The sequence below is a fragment of the Pituophis catenifer genome, unplaced genomic scaffold, assembly GCF_029215685.1.
Source record: "Pituophis catenifer annectens isolate HBS135680 unplaced genomic scaffold, rPitCat1.0.hap2 SCAF_16, whole genome shotgun sequence".
NCBI classification, from domain to species: domain Eukaryota; kingdom Metazoa; phylum Chordata; class Lepidosauria; order Squamata; family Colubridae; genus Pituophis; species Pituophis catenifer.
The window spans coordinates 1,205,342-1,224,613 of NW_027256896.1; the positions used below are offsets into that span (position 1 = coordinate 1,205,342).

The 19,272-nt window shown below is 48.4% G+C and overlaps 1 protein-coding gene across 1 annotated transcript in view; it reads left to right on the forward strand.

The window, feature by feature from the left end:
• NHERF2 (NHERF family PDZ scaffold protein 2) overlaps positions 1 to 19,272 on the forward strand; it is a 96,837-nt gene that overhangs the window by 68,587 nt on the left and 8,978 nt on the right. Inside the window, exons 3-6 of the mRNA XM_070955042.1 lie at positions 5,874 to 6,056; positions 9,833 to 9,986; positions 12,320 to 12,363; positions 12,979 to 13,038. Coding sequence (XP_070811143.1) covers positions 5,874 to 6,056; positions 9,833 to 9,986; positions 12,320 to 12,363; positions 12,979 to 13,038 — 441 coding nt within the window. The remainder of the gene's footprint in view (positions 1 to 5,873; positions 6,057 to 9,832; positions 9,987 to 12,319; positions 12,364 to 12,978; positions 13,039 to 19,272) is intronic.

A 19,272-nucleotide genomic window follows, 5' to 3' on the forward strand; every position in this document is an offset into this window, starting at 1 on the left:
TAGGTGTGAGATTGTAAAAAAAATGCATTGCAGTTAGGAAGTATGGAGTGAAGTGGCAAGTTTGAAAAGTGAAATGAATGGTAATATGGCCAGGGAATACTTCCTTTACATGAGCTAAATCTCCAGGAAAAGATTAATTGTATTTTAGGATGCAGAAGGAACTTGCTGAAGGCCTGTTAACCCTTGAAGGAATCTTGAATGACTAGAGGTAGGCAAATGTTGCCTTTTTATTTCAAGGTTTCAAGGACAGTGGATAATTAGTCTGACCAGTATTTGGAAAGATTCTAGAATAGATCATAGAGAAATAGATTGTATGGAGCTGGATAATTAGGCGGCACTAGAGGTCAGCCTGGATTTGCTAAGATCAAAGATTTTCGTGATTTGATTGGCTAACTTCCAAAACAGGTTGTGGGGATGATATAAGCATAAATATCTTGATTTCAGTCTTTCATCTATTTTGATTGACAAGCTAGTTGAATATGTGCTGGATGGCATAGCAATTAAGTGGGCTGGAAAATTGTACCTGGAATTTGCGCAGCCTGAATCCTCATTAGGCTTGAGAGGAAGTAAGTCAGGTGTAGCTTTCAACATTTTTTGTAATGACTTGAAGGTGGAGAGATCCAATGTGCAGATGACACAATGTTGGATAATAGAAAACAAATTAAAATTAAATCTATCTTGACATGTTATAAAAATATCCGTGAAGTGCTATGGAAACAAATACATCAGACTTCACTTAAAAGAAGAAATCAAATGTCAGAGTGTAGCCAAAATGCCTGTGGAGAAAAAAAATGGAGAAATGGGATGATGCGACTCTGCAAGCATGTTCAGCGCTTGTCAGTCTTGTTCTGCCTTTGCAAGAAAAGTGACGTTGATGTTTGCAGTTCCACACTGTAATGGGCAACAGGAAGAAGCTGCTTGGTTTTTGCTTTCCTTTCTGGCAGGTTAAAAGTACCCAGGAGTAGCACACCTTTTCTGATTAACGAATTGTATTAAAAACAGAAGCTTTTGTGAGCTGTCCCTTTGTTTTCTTCTTTGTTTTCTTCTGGCACCCAACATGAGTCCTATCTAAAAAAAGAAAGAAGGGGAAATAGGGCTTAAAATAAATAACATTTTATGCAAGACAAATAAAAATGAAAAATAACTTAAATGCTTTGAAAAGGCATTCTTTGCTATAGCAGGTTTTTTCCCCTCAGTTTGCACCCTTGTTGTTACTGTTCCTACTTTCATGATGCTCTTTATTTTTCCATAGCCATCTGGGGCTAATTTGAACCAGGCTGCAGACCATTTACATGAACCTGTTGCTTTGTAGGAGCCCTTGGTTAGAGGTTTTGGTTTCAAGCAATGGCCCAGGCCAGAGGGCTTTGTGGGGTAGAAGTGCTTGCTTGGTGGGGGACATTTGTCTTCAATTAAGAAACAGCCTTTGCTGCATGAAGTCATGCTGGTGACAGCTTGGAGCAATGCATTAGTGGTACTTGCCTGAACTTTTGCTTGTATAGAACAATATCCTGACATAATGTGCTTTGAAAGAGACAAATCTCCCAAATATACGTAGCTACTTTCTACAATCTGAAGATGTTCGGTTGAGAGGAATTCTGTGTGGACAAAGTACATCCTTCCCCAGCTACAGCTCCATCCCCAACTTATATTCAAACCAGGGGTAAAATGTTCCCGGTTCGGACCAGATCACCTGAACCAGTAGCGATGGTGGCAGGTGGTTCGGAGAACTGGTAGCAAAAATCTCTGGGGCCCCCCCATGCCCAGTTGAGCCACGCAATCATCAAAGGCTTTTTAAAAAACTTTTAAAAGCATTTTTTCTACAACCTCTTTGGCCACACTGTTCTACTTACCGCATGCTGTCTTTTGCCGTGCACTGTGTGTGCGCACCTCACATTTGGTGTGTGGTGCGCACTGCGCACGCACAGCCAGTGAACCGGTAGTAAACCGGTTCAGATTTCACCACTGATTTAAACTTTCTGTCACTTCTCCGGAAAGAAGTCACCTGGGTGGCTTGCAGCCTTGAGGGGTTTTATGATAGTTAAATGAGCTAAGGGGAAAGAGCCCGAAGGCCACTGAGTTGGAATAGCAATTCTGTTGGTCATTATTGCTCAGTTGCTTTTCACTCTACGTCTTGGTGGAAATCATGGCTGTTGTACTATCTTGTCCTCTGCCAGCGCTTTTTTTCAATTTTTGCAAGCATCAGGGTCTTCTCCACTGACTCCAGTTTTTGCATTGTGCCTGCAAAGTATTTCAGTTTCAGCTTTATCCTTCCAGCAAGAGCCTATTTTGACTTCGTCCAGCCTCAGATGATTTGGCCTTCTGATCGTCCAAGGTGCTCTCAGCCATTTTCTCCAGCAACACAGCTCAGTGCTTCCTTCTTTCTTTTCTGATGCTCCGGCTTTCACAGCCAGGCGTTACAGCTGGGAAAATGTTGGCCTGGACAACAACTAACTTTGCTGCAGTCTGAGGCTTCTGCACTTCAGAGTAGCCATAGTCTTTCTCCTAAGTAAGAAACCTCTCCTTATTCCAGTTGCCACCCCATTGAAGTTTCCACCCCAGGAAGACAAAGTCTGCCGCTTGTTCAATTTCCTTTCTGTCCATTTGCATCGAGTTGGCATTGCCTGTTGAGAGAAGCTGAGGCCTTTTTAAATACTGAACCACAGGCTGGCTTTGGCCCCCTCTTTTTCATCCTTAAGGAGACAGCTGACTTCTCCCTCGCCTCCAGCCATCCAAGTGGCATTTCAGCGTCTCTGAGCTGCTGAAGTTTTCCCAGCGGTTTAATCCCAATTCCTGAGTCTTCTAATTCAGAATTTCTGAATGCGATTTAAGTAAATAAAGTAAACAATCTTGGCTTTTCCCCACGTTTAGTTGCTCCACATGCCATTTTATGAGTTGAGTCCTGCAACTCTTTCAGGAGGCAGCTGAGGTAGCCCTCGGCACCCAGAGTTTAAGCGCCTGCAAAAATGCTTTGTATAACCAATAAGGCAAAAACAGAATTCGTTTTGGAACTCCCTGACCTTTTCCACTATCAGACGTTAGCAAAATTATTTTAGGTGCTCCTGTCTCTTCTTACTGCAAGTTCTCTATTCTTCTATCCTGGGTCTTTGCCAGTCCCAGTTTGAAACTTTGAAAGAAATATATTCAGAAAGAAGTAATCCTGAGTTAATAGAAAATAGGAATTATATGAATGAGAACAAATTTGTATACTAAATGAGACCTTATCTGGGTGGTGGGGTAGAGACCCCAATATGCCATGCACACCTCTTTTCATAATTTCCATGCTTGTTGAGACAAGGATATAGTCTCTGTCTCTCTGAGAGGTGGAGGCGGAGGGAGAGAACCTTCATTCTGCCAAACCAATTGTGCAGCATGGCCTTGCTTTTAAAGGTGATGGCTCCAGGCCCAGCAGTTGGCTTGACAGGATGGCCCGAAGAATGCCAGATCAGCATCCTTCCTGGGAGGGAAGAGCTTCCTGGGAGCTGGGGGGGGGGGGTGGCAGGAAGCATTTTATGGTCACGGGTGGCTTCGGAGGAGCCTCCTTATGCTGTCCTTGTGGCAGAAAGTGTATGAACTGGTTGGAAACTATCCACGGAGAGAAGCAGCCTAGAACTAAGAAATTTCCTAATGGTGAGAACAACCAATCAGTGGAATAGCTGGACTTCAGAAATTGTGGGTGCTCCATCACTGGAGGCTTTCTGAAAGAGACAGGACAATGATTTGTCTGAAATGATATAGGGTCTCATACTTGAGCAGGGAGTTGTACTAGAAGACCTCCAAAGTCCCTTCCAGCTCTATTCTTCTATGTTCTATGAGTGACCTTATCTCCAAGTTCAGCTGGCTCAGAAAGATCGGCTTCCTCAGTGGTATCTTTTTAGCCTGTTGTCCTCTTTCAGCCTGCATTAACTCCTGGTCTCTTCATGGATACATCTATTTGGTTTTCTTTGGCAGTGTTCTTTTGCGATGTTTCATCTTGCCAGTCCTGGAGTCTCCTGGTGGTCTCCTCTCTAAATCTCAACCAGGTTGAGCCAGCTGAGCTTTTTGAGATCTGCCAAGCTGGGCTGTTCCTTAGCAAATCAAATCTTAGTTTACATTATTTATTTTTCAGACTTCGCTAGGAGAAAGAATTGCAAAACCTGGGGCTGAGTGACAAGGGGGTCAGCCTGGAATACCTATGTAGCCCCAAGCAAACTAAGTCCAGCAGCTCCCACTGACCTTTATCTAACTCTAAGCAGGTGCTGACTTTAGTTAAGAAGATTTTTGTGCAGAGGCTTAGGCAATAAATCAGTTTAATTGAACCCTTCATGTGTGGATCTAATCCGTACGTCTGACACTTAGATAATTAAGACTGATGGCTGAGAACTGGCCTCCTCTTTTCTGTCAGGCCAAGAGGTACACAGTGTATTAGTTTTTTCAATGGATGTGGGTTTTCTATTTTTCTTGCTTTTCTTGTAGAGGGAGCTTTAGATATTTTCTTTATTTTTTTAAACTACATTTTAATCCTATTGTAAACTATAGTCTGAATGAAAGTGGGAGAAAGCTATACTGAGTCACCTGCAGAGTGTTGCTCACAGCAGGGTGGGAGGAGGAGAACTGGGGGCCCCAAAGAGTGGAGACCCAGAGTGGGCAAAGTTCTCGATTCAAAGACCCATTTCTGATCCTGGCTATTTGTTTCTCTGCTCCTTGCAAAACATTTATGCTTCCTGGGTTCAATGCTCCATCCATAGCAGTTCTGGAAGAGCCGTCTAGGATCAGATCCACTCCATGTGAAGGCTGTGCTTCAAGGGTGGGTTCCACTTACCTTTGCTACCAGTTTGCAATGGGAGCACGCACACGCAGATTGTCCATGATGACATCTGGGCGGGTGGGCGGAGCCTCCTGCCACCGTTACTACCAGTTCGCAAGAACCAGACTGAACTGGTAGCAACCCATGGAGTGTGCATGCAGTGCTTTTGCTGAATTGTTAGTGGTCTCATGCTTGCTGCTCTGAATCAGGAGCCCCCTTCCTTGCTGATCACTGTGGCTGCCCTATGGAAGAAGAGGCCTCCTCCTTATTAGCGGATAAATCTGCAGAATCAAAGAAGTTGCCCATTGGTGTTTATTTGTGATGGCTATTACGACCCTTAGAGGATAAACAAAATCAGGTATATTATTTTTCATGTTAGAAGGCAAATATATGTAGTCAGTGGTGGAATTCAAATTTTTTTACTACCAGTTCTATGGGCGTGGCTTGGTGGGTGTGGCAGAGGAAGGATACTGCAAAATCCCCACTCCTGGAGGAAGGATATTGCAAAATCTCCATTCCCACCCCACTCTGGGGCCAGCCAGAAGTGATATTTGCTGGTTCTCCAAACTACTCAAAATTTCTGCTATCGGTTCTCCAGAACCTGTCAGAAGCTGTTGAATAGCACCCCTGTATGTAGTTTTTCATAGTTCAGTTTTTCTACGCATTTCATTGTTCTGTGGAAGTTTGGTCTATGCCTGAAAATAAACCAGCCTAGTGAAGGGAGGCCTTTCCCTTTACTCTGATGGATCAAAAATGCCTTCTCTGTTTCCCCATTTTGCTTAAGGGAGAGCTTCTACCTTTGTCTCTTGGGGTTCTTCTTCCACGTAATGCGCAGGGATGAATTGCTGTTGAGCTGATCAGGCCTAGCTAATTTTATCTTCTTGCCATTTAGTAAGCCCCTCAGATGTATTCTGTCAGGATGGGATGGGACAATTGATTTTATCCAAGACATTTCCTCCCATTGAGTCTATTTATACTCTGTCCTCCTGGCGTTTGGGCGGGCAGGTCTTGCTTGGTGCTTCTATGGGGCTCTTTATTGTTACCAAAGAAGAAAAAACAATGCCTTTTTCTCTTTTTCCCCCCAACCCAGGATGTGAATGGGCAGGCCAAGGATCCTTTGGGGCCCCGACTTTGCCACCTCAAGAAAGGGCCCAATGGCTACGGGTTCAACCTGCACAGCGAGAAGTCCAGGCCTGGCCAGTTCATCCGCTCGGTGGATCCAGATTCCCCGGCATTCAAGGCGGGTCTCCGGCCACAAGACAGACTTGTGGAGGTAATGAGGGGATCTGGGAAGCAGGAGAAGGATCCTGCCTCTTGGAGGGGAATGTTATTGCCACTCCTAGGTGGCAAGACATGTTTGAGGTGTTTTTTCTCACTGTTTATACAACATCATCCTCAGCGAGTGGATAGGCAAAAGGAAGCCAAAACCAGAGTTGGCATCAAGTGAAAGCTTTGGTTTTACAGGTTTATTTTATTCATTTATCAAATTTCCACACTGCCCATCTCATCTATTTTATTGCAGTTTACAATAAAAACATACAGGGGTATAAAAAGCGTAATTAAAAAACAAACACAGCATGAAGAACAAGGTTAAAATGAGGATGTTAAAAAGTTAAAAAAGAGGCAGAGGGAATGCCCTCGAGTCTCCATTCCCGAGGGATCCCCGTCTCCGAGAGAGAAGCCCGAGCAGGAGCTGATCCAGAAGAGGAAACCCTGGGCTGGGGCTGCCTTCCCTGGGGACAGTGGTGGGTTGCTACCGGTTCGTCCTGGATCAGGCGAACCAGTAGCGGTGGCGCCGGGAGGCCTGCCAGAAGCGTCGTGCACGCGTGAGCATGCGCACACCCATGAGTGAACCGGTAGCAGCTGAAATTGAAACCCCTACTGCCTGGGGGGGCCCTGGGCGCTCTTTGAGCTGGCTGGTTTGCTTGTAGATGTTTTGTTACACAACCTGGTACAGGTAATTTCAACCTAAAATTGCAGTGGAGCTTGCCCATTGCGGCCGTATCAGTGGTGGATTTCTACTGGTTCACCCTGGTTTGGGTGAACCGGTAGTGGTGGTGGTGGGAGGCTCCGCCCACCCGCCCGGACATCATCACGGATGCTCTGGGCATGCGCAGAAGGTTTTGCGCATGTGTAGAAGTGCCGTATATGAGTGAAACGAGCGTGCTCATGCGCACGCTCACAGTTCCAAATTGGTAACGAAGGTAAGTGGAACCCACTACTGGGCCGTATGTCGTGACAGTTGTAAAAGGAGCCGTTTTCATGACTGATCCGTTTTTATGACCTTTTCTGCAGCAGTCCATAAGCGAACATAGTTGTGTAAAACGAACGCCATGGCTGCTAAGCAAACTCATTCTTTGCTGTGGCATAGTTTTGCCAAAAACCAGAAGTTACAGATAGTCCTCTACTTATGACCACAATTTAGCCCCAAATTTTCACTGCTAAGCAAGACAGCTGTTAAGTGACTTACGCCTTATTTTATGACCTTCATTACCACAGTCATTAAATCAATCACTGCAGTTGTTAAGTGAACCATGCGTTTTTTAAGTAAATCTGGCTTCCGTTGACTTTCTTTGTCAAAAGTCTGAGTCTCCGGAGAAGGGCGGCATATAAATCAAATAAAAAAAAAAAAAGCCAGTTGGGAAGATTAAAACGGGGATCGCGCAACCCCAGGAGGCTGCAACCATCATAAATGCCCACCTTTGCCAAGCACCCATGACCGTGGGGATGCTGCAGTGGCCGTAAGTGTGAAAAATGGTCATAAGTCACTTTTTTCAGTGTCATAGTCACTTCGAACAGTTGTTAAATGAATGGTTGTAAGTCAAGGACTACCTTATTCAGCTAACCCATAGTAAACCATGGTCACCTGATTGTGTGTGGGGGGTCTGCAAATGTGGCTGCATTGCCAAGTGCCTAAAGTGCAGTCATGTGACTGGGGGGGAGGGGGGAGCGACCGTCAGAACTTTGGAACCAGGTCAGGTAAGGAAACATCTGAAAGCAAACCACAAGCTCAGAGAGCACCAAGAACCCCCCCAATTCAGTCCTGAGCTGCAGAGACCCTCTTCCCTTTGCGCCCTTTTCTGGGGCAATTCTTGTGGGGCATCCCGGAAAAGGCTCTTTTGGACTGTTTCCTTTTCTCCAAGCGGGTGCATGGACTTCTGAGAGGGAAGAGAAAGAGAAGTCCTCCTTTCCTGCCGCTCAATACCTCACCCATCGGCCTCTGATAATTAATTTAGCACACCTGGCGCATTTCCCAGACACATAAATGGACTTGGTGACCTGTGGAGGCGCCACCCAATCCAGACACCTCCTGCTCTTCAGGACTGGCATCAATGTTTGATGGGCTGTTCCTCCACTTGGGAGTGTTTGGCTGGTGCAGGGGGAGGGAGGGAGGGAGGGAGGGGCGGCTTTCTTCTATTTGCTCTTTTGCCCCTTCGAGCTCCCTTCAGCCTCCCGCAGCCCCCGCCAGGCCACCTGTTTAAACACTGCAAGCACAAGGTTGCCAGGAGGGGAGAAGGTTGGCAGCGTCTCCAGGGCTATGTCTGGAGAGCTCTGTGGGCACCTGCAGGGGTTCTGCCCCCCCTTCCCCACTGATTACTTAAAGGGGAGGGAGAGAGCCAGAGCAGCCATTGAGAGTGGGCTGGAAATGGAGGCTGACCGGGAGAGGGTTGGCCAGAAGAATGAAGTCTTGCTGGAATCAGCACAATAAGTAATGAACCTTGTGGATATTTGCAACTCCAGGACCTGTGTTCCCAAGGATCAACTCCCAAGGAAGAGGTGGTGGGCATTTAACAAGTGTAGCTTTGCCCGGGGATGGAGACAGCAGGAACTGCTCAGCTTCATTTGACAGATCTTCCCTCCTCTGTTCCCCTCCTCACAGCATGTTACTTGTTATATGTTACTCTGCATTTGCTGTTTTTGATAATGTGCATCGTGTGCTAATACCAATGTCAGCCCTGTGAGGTAGACCAGATCCGGAAACACCTCCCATGGGATGAGTAGAACTCGACTTGATTGAGCGTGGCTAGAAGACCAGAGCTGGCCTGATTCTGCTTCTCCTCCCATCCCTCTTCCATCACAGAAGGGTCACCCCGAGTCCCTTCCTAATGCTCTCTGCCTTCCCAGGGCTTAAGCAATGCCTCCAGCCTCTGGCTCCTGAATATGGCTCTCTCTCTGAGGGGTTATTTAGCCTCTGTGCATGGACAAAGAGGCTTCATTATCCCACCTGACAAATGGGCAGCCTCCTGGAGCAAATATTGCCTTCATCCTCATTTATAGTCCTCTGAACATTACAGAGCTGGTCTGATCCTTTGTCTTGCATAAAATAATATGCATATACTGTATGTGTGTGACATAGACACACAGAGAGACACTATATATTTTTGCCACTGAAAACTAAAGCTGGGAGCTGGGGTTTTTTTTGGGTTCTGGCATCCCACTTCTTGCTGGGGTTGATGATGCAGCAAGAAAATCATTGGAATTTAAATAATGTTCCATGCTACGTAGTTCATATTGTGTGACAGGGTTGCATGGGCTGGCTGGTTTTTGATTAGGAAGTGGTGTGAACAAGGTAATTATGGCTTGTAGCCACTGAGATGGGCAATTGCTTCTTTAGGACCACAGGTGGTTTACCACTATTCCTCCAGTGGCCCCATAATCTCCTCCCTGAGTCTCTCTGTGTGTATATTATGGCACATGATGTAATCACAGTTTGGTGAGCTACAGCGAATAGCCCCTTAGTGTTCCATAAGTGCATGCTTTGAGAACTTGATGTCTTGGGAAGAGAAAATCCCATCAGGGTGGCTGATGGGTAAAAGAGCAGCCCCGAAAAAGTAAAAATGAAAAATGAAAGTTAAAAGAAAAGATGAATGAAAAATGATGGAAATGACTGTACATGTAAATGTGTTTATGAAAAATAGAAATAAAAACTTTTTTTAAAAAAAGGGTGGCCGATGGAAGTTCTCTTTACTCTAAGTGTTACTTTCTCTGGTGTTGCCCTAATGTGCATTTCTTACCAGCTTCTTCCTTTTTGGTTTGGCTGTCCTGCAGGTCAATGGGATCAATGTGGAAGGCATGAGGCATTCAGAAGTTGTGGCCCACATCAAGTCTATGGAAAACGAAACGAGGTTGCTAGTAGTGGACCCTGCCACAGATGAACATTTCAAGAAACGTGGTGTCGCTCCTGCTGAAGAACACATTCGAGGTGAGGGATTCCACCAGGAGCCTGTTCTTGAGAAAGGCACCTCGGCTCTCTTGTAGGTTAACCTCAACCGCCAAATCTATTTCTAAGGACTCAGCCCTGAAGAAGTGAGAAATGAAATTGCAGGCTATAACCCAGTGCTTTGAAAACTTGGCAATTTTAAGATGTGTGGACTTCAGCTCCCAGAATTCTCACCCAGCAATGATTTCTGGGAGTTGAAGTCCACACATCTTGAAATTGCCATGTTTGACAAGCACTTACATACTCTAAAAGGCCATGTCATTTCCAGAACTGCAGCTGATATATGTGCCCAAAGGGGGACCTATAAACTGTGTTTTATAGGTAAATTAAGCCCACTCCTTCCCACTTTTGAGCAGAAAAGCTGTTGTAAAGTGGCTGAAGAATGTCACCATTAGATGCTGGCGGAAGGGCAGACATGGAGTGCCAGATACCTTCCATGGACAGAACTGGAACCAAATTTTCCGCAAGTCCTCTTGGCAGTCGCAAGTGAAGTAAACAGATTTTGAAAGCATCCGTAGCTAATTCTCTTAGACTAGAATAGGCAATTTACCCATCTGCCTGGGGAGAGCGGGGATGAGGTATCAAACAGACATTAAAAAAGGAATGGAACTTTGTATGATTGCAGCTGCCATTGTGACTTTTTTGACCTCCCTCTTGGGCAGATGCCCCTGCTGCCCAACTATAAATGTCCATCTTTCCATTTTGAGAGTGGGCATGACAGTCATAGGCCTCCCAGGGGCCCCCTCCCTTTCCCACACTTAAAAGTGTCCCAGGAATCCCCCAGCTGACCCTGCCCTCTCCTGGGGCTGCAGCGGGTGTCCGGTTGTCCTTCAGCAGGTTGGACTTGCAAGACCCAGGTCTCAAACAGCAAGGACTGGATCCCAGCAGCTACACAGACTCCCTGCTCCTTCTTGCCTGGGGGTGGGGGTGGGGAGGGAGATCATACCTTCCACCCAACCTATATGATTCCACCACCAGCTTCCCCTTCCCCCGCTTAGCCAGGCTGAATGGAGAGCTCTGTGTTTTTAGCACAGCTGTTTCCTATTGAAGCTGCCTGCCCTCTTTTCTGGCTCTCAGTGGAAAGAAAGACTCCAAAAGAACAACTCGGAGATTTTTGCAGTGGGGGGAGGGGAGGGAGGGAAGCGGCTGGTGTCAGATGTTGAGCTCAGGAACAACCAAGAGACGGATTGGAGATACTTTCTTCTTGGCTCCGCGTAGAAGGAGCCCCCGGTTCTCTTTGCAAGCAGCAGCAGCAGCAGACACAGGCAGAGTGCCAGAAGCAACCACTAGTGCCCAGACCTGCTTTCCAAATGCTGCAGGCCAGGCTCAGATATGGCCCTTCTTTCTTCTGGGCAAGGGGCTGCGGAGGGGTTGGCCGGGCCCTCAGGGGAGTTGTCAGCACAGGGAGAGAGGAGAGGGAAGCTTCCTGCAACATTAAGAAGGTTTGAGCTCCTGATTTTGCAGGCTGCTTCTGGTTCAACTGGCCTGATGCCACCTTGGCACTTAATGTGCCCTTGGAGCAGGCAGCATGCCCTTTTTCCGCCTGTGTGGTGTAGCAGAGAGTGTTGGGTTTGGGCTGGGTTCAGATCACTGACCCCTCATGGGAGCAGAAGAATGAGAAGGTGAGATTTTGGAGGACACCATGGGATGGATCTGAGCTCCCTGCAGTTTGGGGAGTTGTTGGATTCCAGAACCTGAAGCTTTGCCCATTCTGAGTTGGCTGATGAGGGTTGATGTTCTACAAGTTCTCAGCAGAGACAGGCCCACGAACTCACCTGGCATAGCTAACAAACCCAGCTACGTTAGGGCCATCACTACACTAAGCAGCAACCCTGACCCAACCCTGGGCCTGATCCCTACTTGAATCAGTTCTCCAGTTCCAGTACGTGTGTGTCTATGTTGGGATCAGAATGGGAGAAAGAGAACCTTTCTGCATTTCACGCTAGCAAAAATAAAGTCTCCCCCAAGTTGATTTCAAGAGCGGTGACTGTATGGACACAGCTGCGTCCTTCCTTGCAGAGGGGCTCCCCCAGGCCTCTTTCTGGGCTGGTTGGTGGTTACTTCCCAGCCTAGGTGACCAGTGGGTCTCTATCCCTGCACTAACCCTTGTGACCCGTTCTCACTTAACCATGGGCTGTCCTGTGCTGTGACCCAAGGTGGAGCTCTTCTGCGCAACCTGCCACTCTGGGTTGGTCCTCGCCCCAGAAGCTGCAGAATTGGTGGCTCTCCGACCCAGAGAGGGCCAATCCTCTGCATGGGGTTAGGGATTTCACAGGAACGGTTGCTCATTGGAGTTGTTTCTGTATTTTCTGCAGGGGGAATTCCTCCACCTATGACGAATGGGTCAGCGCAAACACAGGTAAGCGGAGTTGAGCGTTGGTCGTTCTTTTTGGGAGGAGCATTTTGGAAACCATTCTGTCCTAGTCATCTTCTCCAGCCAGCAAGTTTGGTCATTTGGTCTCTCCTTGCAGGACCCAGGGATTTTGGCCTTTGAAATGGATCCAGGATTGCTTTCCATCTCTAGACGTTTGACAGGAATTCTCTGGCCATTGCTGATTGGAGCACTGTTGCCTTTGGGGGCTGTGAGGGACCCCAGGTTCTTCCAGTTCAACTTCATGATGTTGAGCCATAATAATGCACATCTGCTCTGCCTTTGCACAGTCAGAACACCTAAGCCTAGCCTTTAAACGTCACCTGATGTCCTAGTGCAATATGATAAGTCAGCCTGGTGTGGTTTGTTCAACAAACCATGGCTTGGTATGCAGCCCAAACCAGGTCTCTGAAAGAAGGTCATGGCCTGTTTTTCCTTTCTCTTCACTTGCCCAAAGAGTCTCAATTTTTTTTTCTTTAATCGAGCAGGGTGTCTGCCTTTGCAAAGCCCTCCAGCTGCTTTCTCCAACCAATAAAGGGGGGTCTTTCCCAGCCACCCTCCATGTCTTGTGATAAATGTGCCCCCTTTTTCCATCCCTCACAGCTGAATGGCGGATCCATGTCTTCGTCCCACAGCGATTGCCAAAGTCCTGAGGAGGCCGAGGTAAAGAAGCAGCCTTTTTCCTCATTCAGGCCAAGGACTGACTTGCCAACCACCAAGAGTTCACCCTTCTCATAGAATCCTAGGGCTGGAAGTGTCCCTGAAGGTCATCTAGTTCAAGTCAGGATTTTCCTTATACTCCACCTACTCTCCCATGGTGGGCTGTGGCCTTCTTGGTCTTGTCCCGTTCTCCTTGTTCCTTTTTTATTAGTCTTTGTCTTTTTTATCTTCTTGTCTTCTTTATATGTCGTTCTGAACTCTTCCCGCCATGGGCAGCTCTCCCTTCCAGCATCGCTTTTTAGCTTCCAGCCCTTTGCATGTCAAGTTTTCCCCTCTAGCTTTTAGCCTTTTCTCCCCCTTTCCTCTTCTTTATTCTGAGCAGCTTGTGAAGTTTTCCTCCCACTTTACGCCTTCCACAGCCAGCATTTCACGTCCTCTTCTCTTGCTCTGAGTCTTCCCTCCCTCCTTGCTACCTAAGCAGTTCAACATCTGCTGGCCCCATCCCAGAGGTGGCCGCAGTCAAGCTGTCTTCCCTCCGGCGTCCCAAAAGGCTCCGCTGATCCACAGAGACGCGACAAACGGGTAGGCCATGTAAACGCAAAAGGGATTCGGATTTTTTCCACCCTGCAACGTCTGTCATGGAGCAATGGACAGGCCGCCCTCACCCAGCCCTGCAATTAAAGCCCTTAATTGCATTCAAATGTGAAAGAAAATATTTCCATGCAACACGGCTTATTTGTTGCTCTTTCTTTAAGAGCGAAATTCTGTGGCGCTTGACAGCGTGGCTTTGATTAGGAAGGATCTGCTCAGGCACTTGCAAGAGAGCAGCTGGATCTTGGCTTGCGGGCGTCCAGCTCCGCATTCTTTCCACGCTTGGGGGGCCCGAGGGGAGGCAGCAGAGGGGAGGGAGTGGAGAGAAGGCTCTGCTGCTCTCAACCTGCTTTTGCCAGCCTGGGAAGAGGAGCTGATTTCTGAGCAGGATCGGGTGGGTCCTTTGTGTGGGATCTTGCCAGGGGGGGTGGGGGGGGTGAAGCTCGGCTGGCATGAAGGAAGTGGCTGTTGTCCTTGTTTGGACACTCGTGTCCAGGGGGGGCCTCTCGGTCTTCAAGCTGCTTTGGTTCCAGGGGCAACTCGGTGCAGTGTGTGTGTCTCCCCCCACCCCACCCCATCTCACTCTGGCTGCTCCACTTGGCCGCTCCTGTTACACGGCTGAGAGAGAAGGAGGCTCTCTGAGTTATTCCCCACTGCTGCCCCCAAGTCATTCTTCTGTACAGGTAGTCCTTGACTTATGACCACATGGAGCCTGGAATTTTGATTGTAATTCATAGCAGTCATAAATCAAGGCACCACATGGCCAGACTATTTTACAACCATGTTTACAAAGTCATAAAGTGAGTCATAGCCGGTGCCGATCCCAATTGGCTCCCTGGTTCTCTGAGGAGCTGAGGGAGATGAAGTGCCGGAAAAGACGCCTGGAGAGCGATTGGAGGGCCAGCCGTTCCGAATCTGACTGAACACTGGTGAGGTCTCATATTAAGATCTACCTAGTGGCGATAAGAGTGGCAAAATCTAATTATTTTTCCGCTCTTATTGTGCCTGCAGAGAACCGCCCAGCCGCCCTGTTTAGGGTGACCTGCTCCCTACTTCATTTGGGAGTGCAGGAAGACCCCTTGCAGGGCAGGGCTGAGGATTTTGTGCAATATCTGCATGACAAAATCGCTCAGATTCGGGAAGGCTTGGACTCCGACTGGGTAGGTTCAGATGGGGTGATGGAGGTGGGTCTTGAGAGTGTTATCTGGGAAGAGCTTGACCCTGTGACTCCCGAGGATGTGGACAGGATTCTGGGTAGACTTAGTGCTGCCACATGTTTATTGGACCCGTGTCCCTCCTGGTTGGTGCTGGCCTCCCGGGTGGTCACACGAGGCTGGCTCCAGGAGATTATTAACGCTTCTCTGAGTGAGGGTTTCTTCCCCTCCGCCTTGAAAGAGGCAGTGGTGAGACCTCTCCTCAAGAAGCCTTCCCTGGACCCGGCTGTATTAGCGAACTATCGTCCAGTCTCCAGCCTTCGCTTTGTGGCGAAGATTGTTGAGAGTGTGGTGGCGCGACAACTTCCCCAGTACCTGGATGAAGCTGTTTATCTAGATCCGTACCAGTCAGGCTTCAGGCCTGGCTACAGCACAGAAACGGCATTGGTCGCATTGGTTGATGATCTCTGGAGGGCTCGGGACAGGGGTTGTTCCTCTGTCCTGGTCCTATTAGTCCTCTCAGCGGCTTTTAATACCGTCGACCATGGTATCATGCTGCGCCGGTTGGAGGGGTTAGGAGTAGGGGGTACCATGTTGCGGTGGTTCTCCTCCTTCCTCTCTGACCGTACGCAGTCTGTGTTGGGAGGGGGGCAGAGGTCGACCTCGAGGCGCCTTGTTTATGGGGTGCCGCAAGGACGGGTCCTCTCGCCCCTCCTGTTCAACATTTATGTGAAGCCGTGGGTGAGATCATCCGTGGTTTTGGGGTGAAGTTCCATCAGTAGCTGATGATACTCAGCTGTAAATCTCTACCCCGGACCACCCCAATGATGCCCTTGACGTGATGTCCCAGTGCCTGGAGGCCGTGCGGATCTGGATGGGGAGAAGCAGGCTCAGACTCAACCCCTCCAAGAGCGAGTGGCTGTGGTTTCCGGCATTCCATTATAGCCAGCTGGTTCCATCGCTGACTATTGGGGGTGAGATCTTAGCCCCCTCAGAGAGGGCTCGTAACTTGGGTGTCCTCCTGGATGCACGGCTGTTTCTAGAAGATCATGTGACGGCTGTGGCCAAGGGGGCTTTTTATCAGGTTTGCTTGATTCACCAGTTGCGTCCCTTTCTGGATCGGGACTCCTTGCGCACGGTCACTCATGCCCTCGTCACTTCCTGTCTGGACTACTATAATGCTCTCTACATGGAGCTCCCCTTGAAGAGCACCCGGAGGCTCCAACTGGTCCAGAATGCGGCCATGCGGGTGATTGTGGGAGCAACATGGCGCTCCCATGTAACACCACTCTTGCGCGAGCTGCATTGGCTCCTGGTGGTCTTCCGGGTGCGATTCAAGGTGTTGGTTACCATCTTTAGAGCGCTCCATGGCTTAGGACCTGGGTACTTACGAGATCGCCTTCTGCCATCGATAGCCTCCCACCGGCCAGTGCGCTCCCACAGAGAGGGGCTCCTCAGGGTACCGTCGGTCAAACAATGTCAACTGGTGACACCCAGGGGGAGACCTTCTCTGTGGGGGGCACTCGCCCTCTGGAATGAATTGCCCCCGGAGATACGGATGATCCCTGACTTGCACACCTTTTGCCGTGCCCTCAAGACGTTATTGTTCCAACAAGCTGGGTTGGCCTAAACATTAATTTGAATGGGTTGTTTTTGTTTTAATGACGTCGGGCCAAATTATTTAATGTGTTTTTAAATTGTTTTTAAATTTTATATAGGTACTTGTTTTATCTTTGGCTGTGCACCGCCCTGAGTCCTTCGGGAGAAGGGCGGTATAAAAATTAGATTAAATAAATAAATAAATGAATAAATAGCAGTCATTAAGCAAATCACATAGTTGTTAAGCGAATCCAGTATGGTGTTTTTTGCCATTCTCCTGGAAAATGGCAAAAAACATTGTGAATTGCAGCCACGTGACTATGAGATGCTGCCACCAGTTGCCAATGTAAGCCGGTTGCCAAGCACCAGAAGTGGCAATAAGACGACCACGGGGAAGGGTGCAGCAATCATAACTCTGAAGACCGGCTGTGAGTAGCTGTTTCGAAGTCCGTTGTAACTTTGAAAGCTTGCTCATCAACCAGTTGTAAACCGAGGGCTCCCTCTACTCACCGTTGGCTCCGCTTGAAGGATTCCTTCTGCTTTGCGTGTAGAAAGATGCCATGGGGAGTGCTGTCTTCTTGGCAAATGGTGGGGGGGAGGGGGGCTGCTTTCTGGAACCGGAGAGGGGAACCAGGAAGCAGAGCTGGAGTGACGTTTGGGCCTCTGGTGACGTTTGGGGATGCAGTTTTGGTCACATCGCCTCCCTGGTAGAGGACTGGCTCTTCACCAGGAAGTGTCCGTATTTTGTCAGGCCTCCAAGGTAGGGCAGACCAGGAAGCTATAAGAGGAATACAGGAAGGTTCCTGTATTGTTGTGAAGTATAATTACAGGAGGTTGAAAGCCCACCAGAGTTTCCCTCTGTCTCCTCTTGTAGCAAAGTGAATCAAGGTGGCACAATCTTGAGTGTGTTTCTCACTCCTTCCCTTGGCTAGGACTCTATTGTCCGTCCTTGCTTTTCTGTGCTGCCTTCAGGCTCATCTCTGCACTTCTTCACATAGTTTGACATGGAAGCTTAGCAGGGGCAAGGCAGTGAGATGAGAGGCAGCCCCTCTTGCTCCCCCCAGCCAGGAGGTAGGGACTGGGTGCCTTCCTCTTCCCAGAGTGCTCTTGACATGGAGGTTTTGGAGGGAGTTTCAGGAGGAGAGGAGAGGAAGGAGGGGGGCTGATGGGTGAGCTCTGATCCACATGCCACTAGAGGCCAGGTGCCCATGGTCCCCCCTCAAATGCTACCAATAGGATCACGGGGACATTTTACTGGTTTTTACTTACAAAGCCCAGCCATCTTTTTGCTAAATTCCTTTGTTCGGAATTGTCCCATCCAATAACATCTCAGGGAAGAATATTACAGTTTCTCACTGCTGCATGAAATCAGGGAAGGTGCCACAATATAAATAGCACTTAGACTTATATACTGCTTCACAGTGTTTCACAGCCCTCTCTAAGCAATTTACAGAGTCAGCCTCTTGCCCCCAACAATCTGGATCCTCATTTTACCCACCTCAGAAGGATGGAAGGCTGAGTCAACCTTGAGCCTGGTGGGATTTGAACTACCAAATTGCAGGCAGCCAGCTGTCAGCAGAAGTAGCCTCCAGGACTACACTCTAACCACTGCACCACCACAATGCTCCTGAAGTTATGGAACAGCCTTCCTTCCTCAGGACCATGGTATCTTCTGGACCATCTCTGAGAGTTGGGAGAGGGAGGCATGGCTCTCCTCCTTCCTCTGGACCCATTCCAGGTGGTGGTGATGCAGGGGAGAGATGGAACCCACAGTTCTGGTACTATGGGATGCCTCAGGGCTGAAGACTCCCCCTACCCAGCATCTACAATCTACTTGCAGGTTCTGAGAGAAGCCATCAGCGATGTGCTAATGATACCCAGCCCTACATTTCTGCTCCTGGCCAAGAAGTATTTCCATGGATGGCCTTGGAGGATATTGGGGGCTGCAGGAGGAAGAATAGGCTTCAGTTTATCCCTAGCAAGGCTTTGGGCTTTAGGGCCTCTGGATCCAAGAATTTGCCATCTCTTGTTCTGATGGACGGAACAGAACCAGTGCACAACCTGAGGGTCCTCTTGGACTTGCAGCCCCTGTTCAGTGAAAAGGTCAGGACTTTGTCTTGTGTGCCAATGGCATTATTTTCCAGACTGACATAATTACTCAGGCCTTAGTCGCAATGTGCTCTACATGGGGTTGCCCCCTTGAAGAACATTGAGAAACTTCAAAACTCTTCCAGAGGTTTTTTTAATGAGTTGGGGGAACATCACAGAAACATTTGTATTGCTGCAATTAGGTCGTGGATTATAGGAAGCAACCAAAATTGGTGTTTTAAAACCTTTGATGTTGGTTTCTTGACTGCTTATTAAAAGCAGGCCTTGAGATCCTTGCTTTCCTAACTGTCCTGTTCCCTCTCAAACGCACATACACCACGGAGAATTCAAGGGGTTTATTGAGGCTTTCCAAGCTCTCCAAAAGTCTTCCCCAGGGAATCCCAGTTCAGCAACAAGCCACCCAGTGGTGGGTTCTGTCCGGTTCTTTAGAACCGGTAGTAAAAGCGGCACGAGGCTCCGCCCATCCACCCGGATATCATAATTGACGATCTGCGCATGCGCAGAAGCTTCTGCACATGCATAGAAGGTGCTCCCATTGCGAACCGGTAGTAAAGGTAAGTAGAACCCACCCCTGAAGCAACTCCCAATGAGTTTCCCAATTCAGTTCTGAAATGACTCCCACAATGAATCCAAGGAGTTGGAGCAGTCTACAAGGCAAGGACAAGGTAGAAGCAAAGCCAGGCACATCCACACCAAAGTCCACCATCAAGATCCAAGGCAAAGGCAAGTCCAAGAAGTAGGTTCAAGAGTCAAGGCACAAGTCCAGGGTCTAAGTCCACAGTCC